Below are 18,971 nucleotides of genomic sequence, written 5' to 3'. Positions count from 1 at the left end.
AATGTTTTAGTGGGCAAATATAGTTAGTTATCTTTCACACACAGATTACTGTATTAGATAATATTGTGTCACTTTGAGAGAGCTATGGGAGTTGAGCACATGTATCTGAGAGAAAAAGGCTCTTTAGGCCCTGGACTCCACTTCCAATTTAAGACAGTAGCAAAAAACTCCACTGAGTTCAATGGAACCATATTAAGACCCTATATTTTAGCCACTGCATGAGCCCAGCTTTTATCTGTTGTACAGGCTAAATCTAGAGTAACGCTACTGACTTCACTGGAGTTATTCCCAACTTACACTGTGACAATGACACTAGAATCTAGCTCCACGTGCTCTTCATTAGCAGCAACACAATTATACAGTGCAACTCTTAAGCCGGTTTTGTTCATGGAGTGAACAGTTGGTCTGGTCTCCCACCTACTTCACAAAATACTGTAGCAATTAACCTACCTCAGCTGACATTCTTTTCATTTCCTGTTTCCGTTGGTGCTCTGCAACATTTGCCACAGACTCAGCCAACTGATTTAGTTCTTGCTCATTTGGAGCTCCCATGAAACTCAGCAAAGGAGGCTCCCAACCATTTCTGAAGCGTGGAATATAGGGTGGAATAAACTGATCTTTGGGCCAGTCCACTCTGTATAAAGAAGGAAGAGGCATATATCAAGATCTGCACAAGTTATTTTCAATAGTCAATCCTGCAGGTTCTCATGAAATGCTTTGCAATTGTTTACTCATGAGGAACTTCTAATTACAGAGAAGGAAGCATTATTTACTGAGGATATCTATGCTCCTCCTTTACATAGCACAGAGAGACTGTCTCTGCCCCTAGGATCTTCCAACATCAGGCTAGACCATACAAGTTCAGATGCAATGCGAAAGATGGATAGCAGGAGGACCAATCCCAAAGCAGCATGGGATTGATTTTATCTTTTGAAAACAAAAGTATTACAATACCCCTCTGTCTGGGGGGGGTGAGGGGGGAGGTTAATATGCACAGGGTTCACAGGAGAGGCACGCTTTAAAATGAAATCTGCAAAGCAAACATGGAGGCTGACAAGCAACAGGGACTTAGCTAAAACTAGGAAGAAGAAAGCTATAATAGCAATTTCTTTTGTCTCACAAACGATTATTAATAAAACCCCACACCCACAAGAGTAAATGTAATCACTACTTTTGCAGAACTGAATTTTCTGATACATATTCCTTTTTTTTGAAATACCGTATTATTCCTTAGAGATCCACTGACTTTCACCATCTGAATTCACCGTATCTCAAGGAGTTTTTCATGGTGTGCTGTGCCTACGTACTATATATAAAAAAACATTGCCTTGCAGGTTGAATTATTGCCTCTTAAAGGAGAAATGGGCCCCAGGAATGCACTTTATAGTTTCCTTTAATGTTTCTCATTATGGGCATTGCTGAAAATGAATGAAGGTGACAAATGCTATCAAACCAGTTATAGGAGCAGCTAGTATTTCACAGGACACTGGCATGTCAATGTTAACTTATAGCTGATCAGCAGCCTCTGGGTTTTTAACGATCATCTTGTTAATTAGTGGCACAGTATGGCTAAGCTGCCCAGCACAGTAGCACAATAGAAACAAGGGGCCAGTCCCACCATTATTTCTAAGGTTCAAAGCTTGCTTGCCCTTCATTTACATTCCTGTATTCCTCCCAAACCATCACCACATATTTCTCTTTGAATTAAATTATTGCCTTTTTTAGAGGACTGGATGGCACAGACGATTCACAACAGGATAATTAGTTCTATTATTTAGTTCAGTTCCAGCATAGGGCTCTGACCAACCAAAATAATCCCTTTTCCTGGAGTTCCAGTGAAGTCAGTGGGTCTCTGCAAGGATCGACATGGCCTTTGCTGGATCAGGGCCTAGGTCAGTAATGACTGGAAGCTGCTCTTTGGCAGCGAAAGGAGTTTGATTTGCTCAGTCCAGTTCCTATCAAACCAGGAGCAAAACAAAACAAAAAAGCACCACCTCAGCTGGCACCTCTATTAGCAGTCTCAATAAAAGGGCCAAAGGAAGAATAGGCTTGGAGATTCTTGCCCCTAATGATAGTCCACTTCAAGAAAGCAAGGTGCCATGATGAACTTTGCACTACCAAAGCCTGCGCTCTTTCTATTCTGTGGATGTTCATCAGCTAATCTGTGGCCTTCAGATTCCAGAGCAGGCAATGCAGCAGTTTTTATCAGTAATAAATTCAGTCTTTTTTAATTACGTAGATAGAGGGTTAGTCATTTGATCTGGTCTCTGAGTGGGTGGATGAGTAAATTCAAAAAGAATGGACACATTTCTGACGCAAGTCCTAACACACTTATTGATCATCACCATAACCTCAAAGGGCCACAGGCTTAAGAGATACTTGATTCATCCCAGCTTTTTCAGAAGTTCTGTTTGCAAGGCTTTTATGTAAGCCCAAGACCATAAAAGTAATTAGATGAACTTGTTATATTTATATACACTACAGTTCAACAGCAACATGCATGAAAAGGTCACATTTTTTATGAGTCCCTAACCATAAGCACAGCTGAATCTATTATTTCACAATTTAGGATCCCTTAATGGTAGATCTTCAATCTTCAGTGCGATTCAATCATTCACTCAATGACACTTCGTAAGAAAAAGATTAAATCTTTTAAGGACTATGAAGATGCTTCAGAGGCATTAAAAATCATTGCAAGTCTCTGCTTTTAATAATCTGTGGGATGTTCAAAGTACAAATTGATTTTTAATTCTATTTATATAATTTTGTTGTAGTTGTTGTTACTAAAAGCTGCACTACCCTTGAAATAGATTTTTAATTGAGTCCAGCTGGTTGATGACCAAATGACGATAGAAGGAGAAAAAGAATGGAAAGGACCATTCAGAGAAAAGGTGGGCAAGAGAATATGTAATTCAGCCCCGTCCTCCCAATATCACAGACAGAATAAAATCAATGTTTGTAATTGTCCCCATTCTTCCAACACGTCCTTTCATATTCTTAATCGGCCCAGTCCAACTCCCATTGAGATCAATGGGAGTCTTTCCACTGACTTTAATTGGAGTTGGATCAGGCTCAAAGCAAGCAAAAATGTAGACTACTAAAGGGGAGTTTGCTTCTTTGGTCGATACAGACTATGATAATAAATCCAAATAGATATTCAAAGATCATCTATAAAATCAGCAAAGATATTTTCATACCTGGCTTTGGTCCATGTGTCACCCAATGACATCCATAGTTGTCCTTCCTCACTACTGATAGTGTAACGCAAGAAATCTATGGTATCCTTTGTTAGGAGAGGGCTGAGTACCGTACCAGCAAGCTCTGGACCTCCAGTTGCCTGCACCACCTAAATCAAGATTTTTTTTAAAAGGACTATTTATTCTATTGGGGGGTAACAGAGAATCAATTCTAACAATAAACCATGTAAAACAGTAAGAATTCTAGGCACCCACTCTATTGGTGGCTTTTGCCTGATACAAGACCAAAGTCTGATCTACACACAAAGTTATACCATTTAATTAAGGGCTTGCATACAGAAGGCAGTAGTGTATACCTAGAGCACTTTGATGTAGTCCTATTTGATGGGACTACATCAAGTGCATCTGGGAACATTTACTGCACACCATGGGGATTTAAAGAGTGATATGTTGGAGCGCTCTACAATTTACACACCTCTGATTCCCACTGTGTACACAAGCTCAACATCTGTATAAAACCACACCTTTTAGTCAAACCAGTTCAATTTTGTGTGCAGACACTCTTATATCTGTTTAAACTGGCTCATATCAGTTGAGCTTGTGCCTGTAAATTTACTGATGCAAGCTAAATTTCTATAAACCAGGTTTAAACAGATACAGCATACAAGAGATCTCACACAAAAGTTGAACTAGTTTAATTAAACCAATTTAAGTTAAACTAATACAACTTTTATGTGTAGACAAGCTGAAAATGATGACTGAAGTGTCCTTCCAGCCCATCTTGTCCAGGGCAGGTCAAAGATTTAATATAGTAAAGGAAAGTTCAGACTTCTGTGTAACGGATCTGTGTAAAAATTCTGCCATGAAGCAATGTAAAGATGATGCATGGCGTTCCATGAGGGAGCCCAACCACCCATTCAGAATCATCCAAATCAGTAAAGTAATATGATCAGGCTCACAAGGCAACTAGCACCAGAACCAAGGGGAAAAAAGTGAAATAAGGGTCAAGATTGATGATTGGGGCATGTTTGGTGAAAAACGAAGAGTAAACAAGGATAGGAATAAATGGGGAACACAGGGAAGAAACAGGGAATGGGGAGAAAAGGGGGTATGAAAAGCATCAGGAACACGATATAAGACTGTGGCGAAAGAGCCAATAAAAAACTACAGAGGAGAAGTATCAGAGGGGTAGCCGGGCATGCATCCGACGAAGTGGGTATTCACCCACGAAAGCTCATGCTCCCAAACGTCTGTTAGTCTATAAGGTGCCACAAGACTCTTTGCTGCTTTTACAGAGGAGAAGGGAGCTACCTATTATTAAGGTTACTCAATACTTCCCATGATAAGACCCTGTTTTCAGTAGCTTATAACTTTACCAGACTAAGTGTTTGAACTGAAATTTTCCATGCCAGGCATCTGCTTCAGGGTTCATGTGGTGTTTTGTTGTTTTGATTTTTTTTTGGTGGGGAAGGGGGGAAACTTTCAGCCAAAATGGTTCAGCAGTTTCCAGGAGTAGGGGTAGGGAAACTTGTTTTTTTGCCCATGTTAAAAAAAAAATTTTTTTTTGAGACGCTCTAGCACCCCTGTGCTTTGGAGCAGGAATTTGGAATTTAGCAGAGGAGATGGTCTTTGCATCTGGCCTTTTGCTGTTCCTATGAAAATCTACCCACGGTTGGCCAAATTATAAGCCTTTGAAATCTCTCATTTCGCACATGCTCATAAAAACGTCTTAGATTTTAGCAGCTAAACTCTCCAAGCTAAACTATCCAAAGATTTCATGAGCATTTGCCATGCTCCATCCACTCTCAGCTCCTACTGCTGACCAGACTGCACATGCACCATCTCTACAGCGTGAATGAATCTGCTTTAGTCCAGGGTTTACAGGGAATCCAAAGGGCTTCCCTATAATTGCTGTTCCCAGCCAGACAAAGACAAGGCACCAAAACTAAGAACGGAGAGCCTGAGCCTACCTCTCTCTGGTGCTCTCAATCACTTCCCTGCTGACACCAAGCAGGACAGAGGAGGAAGCCATCTGATTTAAATGAAGAGGGGATAAGAACCAGACCAGGGGTAAGAGAAAGGAGTAGATAGGAACAAGGAGCTTAGTAAGACTAAGACTGGAGTGGAAGTGGGGGAGAGAGGACAGAGTTCGGAGAGATGATGACCATCTGGACAAGGAGACTGGGACTAAAAGCCACTGAGGGCAACAGGGGGTGAGACTGGGAGTCAGTTGACAGGGGGGCAACACAGATTGTATGAGGAGTTGGAGGATTGGAGGAGGCTGGACTGATTGGACAGAGAGACTGGGACAAAGAGCCAGGGAGAGGGTGGGGGAAGACAGGAATTGGATTAGGAACCCAGGGAGGAAGACTGGGACTGGGGAGTGAGAAATGGAGAATGGGCCTGGGACAAGGAGCCAGGGAAAGAGTGGGTTGGGTCCAAGTTAGAGAGGACGAGCTTATGGTGGCAGAAAGATCTGTGGCCTCTAGAGAGATCTCCAGAGCCTGGAATAGAACTCAAGTCTCACCATTTCTCTGCTGTCAGCAAATATCTGGGAAACCCACTGGGAAAGTGCATGTCTCATCCCCCTCTAGTGCTGGCCCACAGAGACGATGACAAGTTACTATGGTGTCAGTCACTCCATTAGTTGAAGTGACAGAGGTCTGAGCTGTGGATCTTGAAGGTGCCAGTCCTGTTGATGAACTATGTGGGTGTCACTATGATGCAACGCGATGGACCTTCTTTTTTTGAGGTTTGATTTTTAAAAAACCTGGGATATTACACATAAACACCACGTTAAAAGACCATTACTAAGATTGCAAAATCAAACACTCAAAAGTTAGGAAATTCTAGAACTAAGGTTTTCTGTGCCACCTTAATTCAGCCCCTTTGTGCACATGTACTATGATACAATCATTAATTGCATGATCACATACCTCCCCCCTCTCCACCCCCACAGGACCCCTGGCTCACTCAGTGAACATGATGGACCTGCTCTAGGTTGAATCAGCGCTGTGCAGCTCGAGAGGCTGTTGTTTATAGGACATCTCCCTTGTTTGGCCTGCCCAAAACAAAGAGTCACTCCCTTAAAGTGGAGGAGCCACTGAATCCAATAGGCAAAATGATTATGAAGGGCAACAAATGAAAAAAACAGGCCTGAGACTTGGGCTGAATGAGGCAGGGGTCTGCAGGAACAGAAATGACAATCTCATGGTTCAGACAGTTGAATAATACCCTGTTAAACTGGATTCTACCTCTGCCTCTGCCACAGAGTTCCCATGTGATATCACTTAAACCAAACTTTTCACAGGGATCACTCACTGTGCAGTCCACATTTTCTGGGTGCCTGACTTGAGACCCTAGGGTCTGATTTACAGCAGTGCTGAACACTCACAGCTGCAAGTGAAGTGAATGGGAGCTGTGCTTTGAACATATGAACTGCTGCTAAGTAATCCGAAAAAACAGGTCTGAGGTGTCTCAAATTGGACACCTACAATTAGTGACTGCTTTGACCTTAACTTCTCTGCATCTCAGCTCTCCATCTAGAAAATACCACATCATTTTGCAGGGGAGTTGTGAAATGGTTTGTGAAGTACTCAAATACTACAGTGACGAGTACCATAGAAAAGCCCATGAGGAAATTAGTAAGTCTGATTTCCGAGCAGGTTTTGAATCATGTGCAGTAAATAAGGCCTGGGACCACACGCTGAACAACGAGGGGAAAAAAATATTCAATAGCCCCTTACTAAGTGTGCTCCATTCATTCTGTGCAATGAATAAGGCAGGGGTCCAGTGGAAAAAAATAGTATGGGATTAAAGACAGTGTCAAAACACATATGCAAAAGGAAGCTGATTTTAGGTTCCATCAGCAAATTTAATTCTGGCATTTCCTAACTTTCGAGTACTTTTCTTTGCAACCTTAATAATATTCTTTTCACATAGTTTTTTGTGCGTAGTGCATGTGCATATGAAGTAAAACGCAATCAATTAGCCCACAATCTTCCTTATAAAGCACAGAGTTTGGAGGCATACGGACTACAAGAAAGGGACATTCCACTGAATATGTAGACTAAACACTTCAACACTACAGAATGTTTGAGTACAAGACAGTTATGCTACTGCTAATAAAAATTTTATACTTATAAAAAGACCATTGAAAAGCTAACATTACTGTGATTGGTCAATGCATTTTGATTACAAGATGCACGACAAGCTATTGGAGCTGGATAGTCTTATCACTATGCTCTTCATCTACCATCTGAAATTTGGACCCACTTTTGACAATTCCTCTTCTAATACACATCTAAAACCCAAGAAGCTAAATAGTATCTTTGTATTGCCATGATCAAAAGCATTTAACTCTCCTGCAAATACTGTCTATTCCTCACTCTGGTGTGTATGTATTTAATTCTCCTTCCACTTTGTGTAAATATGAGGTATTAGTTTTGTGTTTCTTTTTTAATGCTAAGAAAAAAATCAGTAAAGGCAAAATGTAAATATGCATATGCATACACACACACACTTTAGAAAAAGGACAATTTAGCTAAGTGGATTTACTTAAAATGAGGGAATGGATATAAACAAAATTAACATCCTGATTTTCTAAATATGCTCTAGTTCTAAAATAAATAAGTGATTTTTCCCCCATAACCTGTCACCATTAAAATATAAGGATAAAATTTTATTGTTAAAGGGTTCTAGAGCATTTAAACAAAGCAGGTCTGAAGGACACATTGAAGATCAAATCTTACCATATTTAATGGTGTAAACAGAAAATGAACCAATTCGGGTGCACTAGGGTTCTGGATGTGGGACTTTAATTTAGCCTGAGGAGGGGAAAAGAGAAAAAACAAATTGGTAACTTCTATGACAATTGAATAGTACATGGTAGAATCATCCTTTAAAAGAAAGAACCTTAGTTATGGAATTAGAGTGCAGGTCATATTTATTTCTGCATTTATATATAGGATGTTAAAGGTTGCCAAAAATATGGGTCACTTATCCTTTGGGAAGAAGAGATCACACAAGCATGTACTATACAGCTGATTCGCACAGTATATCTTACAGTTGACCAAAGATGCTGGTGCAGAGGATTTTATGGTGTCCTTGGGGAAGAGCTGCTGAATGTGGGGGTCAGGAGAAGAAAAAAAGTTATGTAGGCTTCAACTAAGGCACCGTTACTGTGTTCAGCCTGCTGTCCTCAGACACAAGGGCATGGAGACGGTGGAGACCCACTCCCACTTCCCAACAAAAGTGTCAGTGGTTCATAGATTTTTGAGGCCAGAAGGGACCACTGCGATCATCTAGTCTGACCTCCTGTATAACACAGGCCATAGAACTTCCCTGAATTAATTCCTGCTTCAAGTCCAACAACTGTGGTTGCAGAGCATGTGATGTAGGGGCAATTTCCCTGTAGCCTTCTCAACCCTTACAAAGGCCTCTTGGAGCACAACCCCCGCTTCAGTGGGATTTCATTTCCCTAAGGAGAAATAGAAGAAAGCTGATTGGCTCAGTTATTGGAGGAGGCGGCGGCGGACAGGTTCTCCCAGTGGCACTGCTGTCACAGCCACTGAAGCAAAAAGCCAATAGCTGAAGGGGGGCACACAGGAAATTAAAATTTCCCAGTGACGCTCTGAGGCATATTGAGGAGAAGATGGCAAAAGTGGGTACCTGAATGGGTAGCACTGGCTGCCAATGGCTAATGATGTTTAGGGCAAGAGATGGCCACAGGATGGAGCACTGTGAGGGTAGTGAGGTTTGTAAGAGAAGTCTCTCTTTATGGCCTATTTGACCCATACTGTTTAGTATATTTAACAGTGGTAATGAGCATAGAGAATCTGACAAGCACAACTGAAAAGCTAAATAAAGAGCACATCTGTGGAGGCTGGCAAGCAAACAAGAGAGAGCTGTACATTTTCCTAACAAACCTCTCTAGAAACCAGTTAACACTTTGAATGTAAAAGGGTTAAACTTTATTATTATTGTTACCACTTCGCCAGTCATATAGCACCGCTGTAAAGTCTCTGCTGCTCGGGGGGGGGGCGGTGTGTGTGTGTGTGGGTGGGTGGGTGTTTTGGAGATTGGGACTGCAGCCCTGCACAGAAATGAAACCAGTCAAAAAATCACTGCTTTTAGCCCTGGCCTGAATAGGGAGTTTGAAGACAAAATCAATCAAGCACCATCTCTCAGGGCTACAGTAAGGCAGGTTGGCCAATACTGGATGCAATGTGGGATTACGCTAGTAGGACTAATAACTGTTGACGGTGCAATTTGAGGCTTGCTGCCTCTAGAGGTGCTGCAACTGCTGAGAGTGACATATAGGACTAGTCTCACCCAAAAGAAGGCATTCCCAACAGTGACACAAACATCTGTGCACAGTCACTAGCAGCCATATGCGTGGATGCGTGCTGGGTTGCAGATGTGCAAGGGAGTGGTTAGGCCAAAATTCTCTACTGCGGAGAAGGCCTTGTAGAGAGCCCTGGGGAAAGCGTGACAGTGTGGTCACCAGTCCAGGGGGAAGGAGAGAGCTGTCTGGGGTCTATTCCCAAGAGGTGCCTCTGGGGAGCAGAGGTGCCATGAGCACAACAACCTGTTAGTAACCAGAGCAATCGAAGAAACTGGATTTTAAAATAAAAAGGCAAATCTACCTTTCTCCCACACTTCCACCTGCACAATCAGAAACTTCAAAAACATTTCTAGCACAGGAGGTGGCTGGCGATATCTGAAAACGCGTGGGTGAAAGTGACACATCAAGGTGCACTCAGAGCCAATTTGTAGCAGCAGGGAAAGAGTATGCTGCATCTGACTTCAAACCAGCTAGGAAAAGTCACCCCTGCCTGCCCTGTGGAGCCTCAGCTGCTGGCAGCTACTTACCAGAAGGTTAAAGCCATGCTTGAATTTTTGAAGACAGTCAACAAATTCATCTGGAGGTGGTGGCTTTGCACGAAGAGTGAGAACCCCCTCTAGAGAACAAAATGAAAAAAAATATATAGATATTGTGGTAATTCAGGACATGTACTTTACTAACATAGGCTAGCTATGCTGCCTTTTCTCCCATTGACTTCCAGAGAAGGATGGCAATAGGATTTTGCTTGCATGAGGAAGGGGAGCAGGACTAGAACCCAATTATTTTTAGATCTCAGTGTATGTCCAAACCTAAGCCAAGGGAAACAAAGTGACTTGTCCAATTAAACTGAATGAGTAACAACAAAAACACAACGCAATGCAATAAGAGAAACAAAACCACATTCACTAGCTACATGAATGACTTTTAAAGAACAAGGCAATAAAAATACCTGGGGGATGGGAGGGAAAACAACTCTTACCTCCAGGTCCTTTCTTTTTATTCTTCTTGGTTTTCTTTCTCTTTGAAAGTTCAGCAAATGCTTCAGCAGCTTTTTGAAGTTTGGTAACAAAATATTCAATGTCATCCAAAATATGGTTCAGAATTTGCTGCAGAAGAGATGAACAACATTAATGTCTCAGTCTAATCTGTAGCACAGCTAGTCATTTCCTCATTTTGATGTAAATTTACAGCATCCTAGCAGCAGTCTCCTATGCTCAACATTAATTCCAGGAAGTACTGCCTATGTAGATTCATCCTATGTCTGACAATTACAAATTTCTCAAGCTCTCATTTTGCTCTATTTTCAATAGTTGTGACCATTAAAAGCTTTTAAAAAGGTAAGTATTGAGATTATTAAATTTTGCATTTAATTAGCTTGGAGTCACACACTATGTTTCTCCCACGCAGCACATGCAGAAATTTTGTTAAAACATAATTTTCCCTGCGATGCTATTGAGCCATTTTCTAACAGCTGTAATTTCATATTCTCTGCTAAAACAAAGTATTACAACTATTACTTGCTGAAATGCAGGGTTGCACTTTCCAGTAGATGTGACATTCTTTGATGAATGCGAAAAATTCCTTTCAATGCATAAGAGTACAGACCAAGTGGGGGAAAGGTACATGCCCCAGTTCAGGAAAGCTCAAGCACTTGCTCAGGTCCATCATTATTCAGGGAAGAACATGTCAGTATGCTTAACTTTAAGCATGTGTTTAAGGTACATTGACTTAAAAGGGATTTAAGCACATGCTGAAGTGATATCCTGAATCAAGATCTTAGTGCGCTCACATCTCATACCTACAGTTCAAGTTCTCCACAGGACAGAATTGAATCTGATCTTGATGGTCTTATTTCAGTCCTTTTTTGTGCCCCTTATAAGTCTATCACAGTTTGGCATGACTGGCAAACTCTCACCAAGAACTGTGTTTTGCCTTTGAAAAAGGCTCTTCCTGTTCATGAAGCAACCATCCAACATTTCAAGAACACTGAACAATACTGCACACAAACATATATCTTAACTTACAACATCTCTGTCAATCCTGGCTGCCATCATCTCAGCTGTTTCTTCATGCTCATGGAACTGTCTGGGTTTTTCAACTACAGGGGGCGGGGAGAAAAGACGAGACATACAAAGTAAAGGATATCAGAAACTAAGAGCCAAAGCTCCATATATACTAATCTTACATATGGAACCACCATTCCTTGCATTCCTGGAAGACTAAAAAGTTCATACCTCTCAACCGGCTGAGGCCCAAATGTGGAACACACAATGTGCAATAAAAACCCCAAAACAAGAGGGGCAAAATATAAAATATATATATGCAAGCAACTTAAAATGCTGTGAAATTCCTTCCTTTGGTGCAAAATAACTCTCTCTACAACTTTGATTTCATGAATCCTTCTTTCTGATGTAAATCATCTGCAACACTAAAAAAGGGAGGGGGACATCAAATTTGTATGGAGCATAGTTAACTTTGCAATTAAGACAAGTGATGTTCATGAAAATGAGGGACAAATGAGAAGTATGCTAATGTTTCCCTTGAAGAAGCATTTTAATACCTGATTTAAAACATGATCTACCTGAAACTACTGTACTGCACTTGAACTTATGTCTTTTTTAAAAAAACAACAAAACCTTTATGATTCAAAAATGGCATGGAGAGATGAAGAATCTTTGTGAGTAGATTTAGTTTATATTTGTAGAAAATACAAACAGATGACCTGTTTAAGGTTTGTTTTTTCTTTGGGCTTTTTTTTTTTTTTTTTTAAATCCAGTCAATATTGTTCCCATTTCTTAAGTGTCCACCACTGTAATAGCTGGGACTTTAATTTTGTTTTTACTGAACACAAGGGGAAACGCCTCAAAATATTGCTTTTAAACAGAATAAAACAGGCTCAAGTTGCAATTGAGTGACAGTTAATCAACTCAAAGGCTCATTATTATTATTAATTTATATTGCATTAGCACCTTGAGGGGCCAGTTTGGAACAAAGCCCCATTGTGGTAGGCATCATACAAACACAACGTATCCAACTCAGCCTCTGCCCTGAAGAATTTACCATCCCAAGTCCTGATCCCACAAACAATTAAACATGTGCTTAGCTTTATGCATCTGAGTAAAATTATGTTACTCGTGTGTAGAATTGGGACCAAAGTCAAATGACAAAGTGGAGGATTGCAGACAAGGATATGCAATTGACTAATAAGTGAATAAAGTGTTGATTATCCTCATTTAGTCACCCTTACTTCACTGTTTTCTGATAGCAATCACAGCGAAGTAGGTCTTGAGGAGGAGGATGGGGATAAGGGATGTGGTCTCAAGCATCAATTCAAGGAGGGCATTCCATATGAAAAGGGCAAAATGGAAAAAGGAATGGGGGCAGTTGTGTGAAACTGACAAATTAGGCAGAAGAGGCTGGCACAGGTGGCTGAGGGGGGGAAATGATGTGATAAGATGATAGTGCACAAGTAGGGAAGGGCAGACTCAGTGATTCTTCTTTCAAAACAGCAAATCTTAATGTTACAGGGAACCATTCTAAGTCTGCATTTTTAAAAATAAGTTTCATTAAAGGCTACGGCACTTGAATCTACTTAACTGCGGGGGGTTTCAGTTACGACAATTTAGAAAATATCCACACAAATAGAAAAAAATATATATAATTGTCAGGAACACAATTCAGTAAGAGTCCACTTTACAAAATACACCACCACAAACACCGTTAAACAAAGATAAATTCAAACAAAAGAACAAATTAGCCTTTGCTTGATGTAGCACATAATGCTGTGTGGTGGTATGTAAAAATGTTCTGACCATTACTGCTTTCTGTGGACATTTTAAAGTGCTTTGTGCTGCACAGTTGTACACTTTGTTAATGAATACTTTCGTTCAATAAACAGAAAATGGGATAAAAACCTTCATCAATAATGGATTCTTTTGCTTTCTTTATTTTAATAAGAAACCATTAAAAGTAAAAACTCCAAAAACTCAATTCACCCAAAATTATTCTTTAAACATATTCTATTCTACTGAAAGCATTATTTCCAAATTAGCAATAGTTTCATTTTTGTCTGATAGAAAGCATGTTTTTCCATTATAGTAAAAAATCTGAAGCCCTGCGCAGAAGATATGAATCACAAATATTCATTTTTCTGTAACACACTTTTGTTTACACTTGTAAAGATGATCAGCCAATTTAGCCACGCCATTTGCTTAAAAATGAAGAGAAGTGGAGTCCAGCCCCCTAGTCAGCTTATCATAGTGATTAGCTGAGAAATAAAATAATAATAAAAAAAAAAGAAGTCAGGTTGTTGCCCTGAGAAATTTACCATGCAAGGGTTTGATCTTGCAAATTCCCTATTACTGATCACAGCATCATCTAAGTTCCTTGAGCTATGCTGTGTAGTAAGTACTATGCACATCAGCAAGGCCATGCAGCAGCCAGACTTCAGTTAACTTTCATAGACAGTGCCTAGAATATCATGTTCAATTCTGGGTATTTCAATATCACAGAAATGGAGTAAAACAAATTCAGAAAAACAACAAGGAGTCTGGTGGCACTGTTAGTCTTTAAGGTGTCATCGGACTCCTCCTCGTTTGAGTGGCTACAGACTAACACGGCTACCCCTCTGATACTTGACACAAATTAAGAAAAGGAAAAGTTGGGGTAAATGAGATAGCTCAGGTTCTGACAGCCAAATCTACTAGACCATCAAATTGTCTCTCTAGGGAAGTGGCAGCTTGGGGCATTTAAAACTAGAGTGAACAAAAGAGTAGAAGAGAGAATAGCCCTGATCTGCCCCATTGGGAATGGAGCAGATGATTCAACTGGTCTTTTCTATTTTTAGCCTCAATTACCATAATCTTCACGGAGCTTTTGTTTGTAATTATTCTTTTTATTTGTTGGCAACATGCAAACATGCTGCCCAGAATATTGCCAATCACTCAATTACCAACACCGTCAATTCCCAGCAATACTCACAGTCTCCTTGTTCAGCTGCCCAAGCAGACCAGGCTGCCACTCGACTTCTGACATCCACCTGCGTGACAGTACCTGGGGGAACAGGAGCGGGCGCTTTTGGAGGTGGAGGAATAGAGCTGTCAGCTTTGGAAATCATCCTAAAGAAATATAACAAATCAGAGATGAAGCTTGGAAAAAAAATTCTCTCCCTTCTAATGTGTTATTGGAAAAGGCAAGGGGGCGTACGGAGAAATCTCAGATACATGACATGTCACTCTTTGTCAGACATAAAAAGTTAGCAGTACACAGGTCTGTCATTTGTAAGTAAATTGAGCATAAACCTCTACCCCGATATGATGCTGTCCTCGGGAGCCAAAAAATCTTACCGCGTTATAGGTGAAACTGCATTATATTGAACTTGCTTTTATCCGCCGGAGCGCACAGCCCCGCCCCCCGGAGCGCTGCTTTACCATGTTATATCCGAATTTGTGTTATATCAGGTCACGTTGTATCGGAGTAGAGGCGTACTTGAAAGACTGCTCTGTGATAAACTCTTTCTATGAATACTAGGCATCACTAACTCTTTGTGCACTTCACTCCCCCATCCTTAACACATCCTCTCACCAACTACAGGAAGTGGCAGCATTCTCCCAAATGAACACAGTTATGTATAACATTGGAGTAGGAGAGAGTTAAGAACAGAAGTTGTAAATTCAGACAGTGAGAGATAGAAATAAATCAAGCTGTTGTCCCCGATGGTAGGTGTATACTATCCAGAAGATTACCACAAAATAGTAAAGAATAGTACAGTTGGGAAGAGAAGAATGGGGGAGAAAAAGAAAAGGATGATTTTAAATTACTTTCTACTAGACTGTTCCTGATACTACCTGGAAGTTTTTTACCTGAGCGTGTCAAGCCTCTTCTTTTGTTTCCCCCCTTTGCTGTCGCTGATTGCACTTTCAATATCTTCATGAATAAAGCTAGCCTGCAGTGACAGAAACAGATGTTACCTGGCTGCCAAACACTTGCGTTGTTAACTAGGCTAAATAGATAGGATAAAAAATATCCACCTGCTTGTTTCTGAAATACATTTAGGTCCAGGAACATATGTATCAAAGAATTTTCTTTCAACTTTATTTTCAATACAATTAGAGAAAGAGACACACAGTGCTATTGTCTGGATGCTGATACATATATCAGTGTCCTGATATCAAACTGTTTTCTGGTGCGTACGTTTGCAGTGTTGTTGTAGCCAAGTTGGCCCCAGGATATTAGAGAGACGAGGTGGATGAGCAACTTCTGCTTGTGAAAGGTCAGAGCTGAAGGATTCTGAAGTTCAAAAGTTTGTCTCTCTCACCAACCGAAGTGGGTCTAATAAAAGATATTATCTCACCCAAGTTGTCTTTCTGGTATATGTGTCATTTAAGCTGACATGTGCCTGAACAGTTGTAATTATTTCAAGTCAACAATTACTGCCAGAGCAAATGATTTCTTCTTTCCTACATGATGATGGTATTATGTTAAGTTTTCTCAAGCATGTTAGTGAAAGGCATTGCACATCAAACAAATAGCAACAGCACTAAAGATAAGAAAGGGAATGGTTGAACCCAGGGCGGCTCCAGCATCTACACTGCCTTATGTGGGCCTGAGTCCAACCATTCATATCCCAGAATTCCTTGTATCCAAAATGTAGCCACTCTAGCCCTTTGTCCATAGTGTAGCATGTGAAAACTTGATTGTCCACTAAAATTGGCTGTCCAGAGGACAAAGGATTGTGGAATACTTTTTGTAGTCTCCCCGAGTACAAGTCCAGTGGGGCTTGAGTCAGGCTCATACCTGCCACCCTAACAAGATCCTGGGACCCTGGATCCGAGCCCTGGGTTATCATGATGTGTGTAGGTGAAAGGGGGGTTAGGCCTGATACTGAGTTTACACTGCAGTGTAGACATACCAATAGGGATTGCAATTAAAAGGTTAGGAAAAAAATGAGATGGGCAGGGAACATCCTTCAGTATGAACTTCACCACTAACTGAAAACTGAATGTATATAATCTCAGAGCTTGTCTGCACTACAGAGCCTTTGCCAGCTTAGCTATGCTGGCAGAATCCCCCTAGTGGAGATGCCGCAAAAACCAACAGAAGTAGATCTGTCAGCATGCCACTGGCCACACAACTAACTCCAGTCATCTTCACATCACTATTGCTGGAACCATTCCAAATGTTTATTTGAAGAAACTCCACCATGTGATTAGTGTTATTTTAAAAAAAGGATACAATATGGTGACTAAAACTACTATGAAATAAAATTAAAAAGTTCCATGAAATTACTTATCAGAATTTGAAGATGCAGTACAAATTATATTACTGAACATACCGAAATTGAGATGTACAATCCCAGAAATAAAGTCAAGTACTTTTAACAATTTTCTTTACTCTAAAATATTGCTGGCTTATCCTATCTCTCTTCCTCATTGTTATATTGGTATAATTGATTTTCCTCCTCACTGTCAATTCACAACATTACAAAATTCAAGTAATCTGCAATGGGTCCCTATTATTGCCTTACCTTAACCTCATCGCATTGGAAAAGATGAAGATCTGGCTTGTTTTGGGCTGGTTCTTTGCAAACTAGTGCAAGAATAGAATCATAATTGCACGTGTTCATCACAGCTTGGCAATGTTGAATTGTGCTCAAAGGAAAATTCTCCAGTTCATTCTGCAGCGGGGGAGGGAAAAAATTACACATTTCTGGTTACCAAAAATTCAGAGTCTTGCTCTCTGAAATGCTGCTGCAATTTCATCCAAACAATAATAAAGCAGTAATTAAAATAATATAAAAAACTCTTCAGACACTCTTTTCCCCACCGATTCCCTTCTTCTTCCTTCTGAAAATGAGAATGCCATTTACAAACCCTACCTTTGATTCTAAGTCCACCAGACTGACAGCTTTATCATCCACTTGAAGAATCATATCTTGGGTCCACACTTTGCCCTTGGCATCCAGCAATTTCAGCTTTCTTATTCCATCATCCACTGTTATCATAGCCTCTTTCCGGTCCAAAACAAAAGTGGTCAAGTGCTGATGATCGATACATGCGTAAATAAATGCACATGCATTAAAACTCATTTTCCAAAACCAAATGTCTGTAGTATTTAAACTGTAGTGAAACAGGATGACAAGCCATGCATTTAAAAAAGAGTGCCTTTATACATGACACATCCCATTGATGATAAGCTAGGATTTTTTATTCCATAATGTCACTTAAAGAAATCAACTGACTACTATAACCTACAATTTATTATCCTCTATCATTCTGTTAGTAGTTAAACTACCTTGGATATTTTGACATTTTTCAGGCATCACTATCAGGATTTAAAAAAAAAAAAAATCTCTCAGAACATTAATTTACCATGCATGACAAGTAGCAGCCTGGCACCTCTGGAAAGTGAAACAGGCAGCAGCACAACAGGAAGCTGACCTATACTCTGTTAATTTGCCTCAACCCTGACCTGGAAGGTCCTCATATTTCTGTTAAAGCTGACAACTAGCATACTAATAGCAATGATATGTGGTTCATTTGTTTCTCATAGAAACATTTGTTTCTTCTAGATAGATGGGCCACGCATTTCATATAGACTACCAAACAAATATTTTATGGTATCACTTTTGTTCACTACCAGCCTGGCATGTATTTTATTTTTAACCAGTGGCCTGTGAATGAAATATCTCACTGCCATTGTTCCGGATCCATCCAATTTCCTTGCAGTTATGATTTTGCTACATTTCTTTTCTAACATGTCAACAGTGCATCAAATACACAGAATGGTATACCTATTAACTGTGTAACCAAGACAGTGGATATGGCAGCTGCATAAGACCAAATAATATTAACACAGAAATGAAAGGGAATTTAAACAACTCAAAAGGCAAAATAAAAGTTAGTAACGAGATTATACTCATTGTTCACATGGCAACGCTTGCATTCCAAATACATGCAGTAATCTTTATGCCAATAGAGTACCAATGCCTAACTTTAATTTCTAAAGTAGACAAAACTATACAAAGTCAAAAGCAACATAAGTATTTCTTTGCAGGCAGATTGTGAAGGCGATCTGAGCAATAGAATGTAAGATGATGCTGAGAACCATCAAACATGTAACAACTTACACAGGTTCTGAATTTAAAGCTGAACAATGAAGAACTGTGGATTGATGGCATTGGCAGGACCTAATTTAGTCCCACAACAGTGCTGCTTGGTTACACAACAGAACGTCTACTGTCGTATCAGAATAAGGCTGTAATATGATGTCTTATATTTTAAATTGTCTTATACGACAAAGGATCATAAAGTGCTTTATAAACAATATGTGAGCATCCAGGACTTGCTTCCATAGGCGCCGACTCCATGGGTGCTCCAAGGCTGAAGCACTCAGGGGGAAAAATTAGTGGCTGCAGCACCCACTGACAA

The 18,971-nt window shown here is 40.2% G+C and overlaps 1 protein-coding gene across 10 annotated transcripts in view; it reads right to left on the bottom strand.

Moving 5' to 3' along the window:
• The window catches only part of EPS8 (epidermal growth factor receptor pathway substrate 8), a 205,869-nt gene that overhangs the window by 45,526 nt on the left and 141,372 nt on the right, over window positions 1-18,971 (bottom strand). For all 10 annotated transcript variants that reach the window (XM_039545122.1, XM_039545152.1, XM_039545172.1 and 7 more), the window contains 10 exons: window positions 17,420-17,581; window positions 17,069-17,218; window positions 15,405-15,487; window positions 14,524-14,660; window positions 11,568-11,641; window positions 10,523-10,649; window positions 10,071-10,159; window positions 7,949-8,023; window positions 3,198-3,346; window positions 451-634 (listed from right to left, as the gene is read on the bottom strand). In XM_039545122.1, the coding sequence (XP_039401056.1) occupies window positions 451-634; window positions 3,198-3,346; window positions 7,949-8,023; window positions 10,071-10,159; window positions 10,523-10,649; window positions 11,568-11,641; window positions 14,524-14,660; window positions 15,405-15,487; window positions 17,069-17,218; window positions 17,420-17,581 (1,230 nt within the window). The remainder of the gene's footprint in view (window positions 1-450; window positions 635-3,197; window positions 3,347-7,948; window positions 8,024-10,070; window positions 10,160-10,522; window positions 10,650-11,567; window positions 11,642-14,523; window positions 14,661-15,404; window positions 15,488-17,068; window positions 17,219-17,419; window positions 17,582-18,971) is intronic.

Source organism: Mauremys reevesii, linkage group 1, assembly GCF_016161935.1.
Source record: "Mauremys reevesii isolate NIE-2019 linkage group 1, ASM1616193v1, whole genome shotgun sequence".
NCBI lineage: Eukaryota > Metazoa > Chordata > Testudines > Geoemydidae > Mauremys > Mauremys reevesii.
This window is presented reverse-complemented; position numbering and strand designations above follow the sequence as displayed.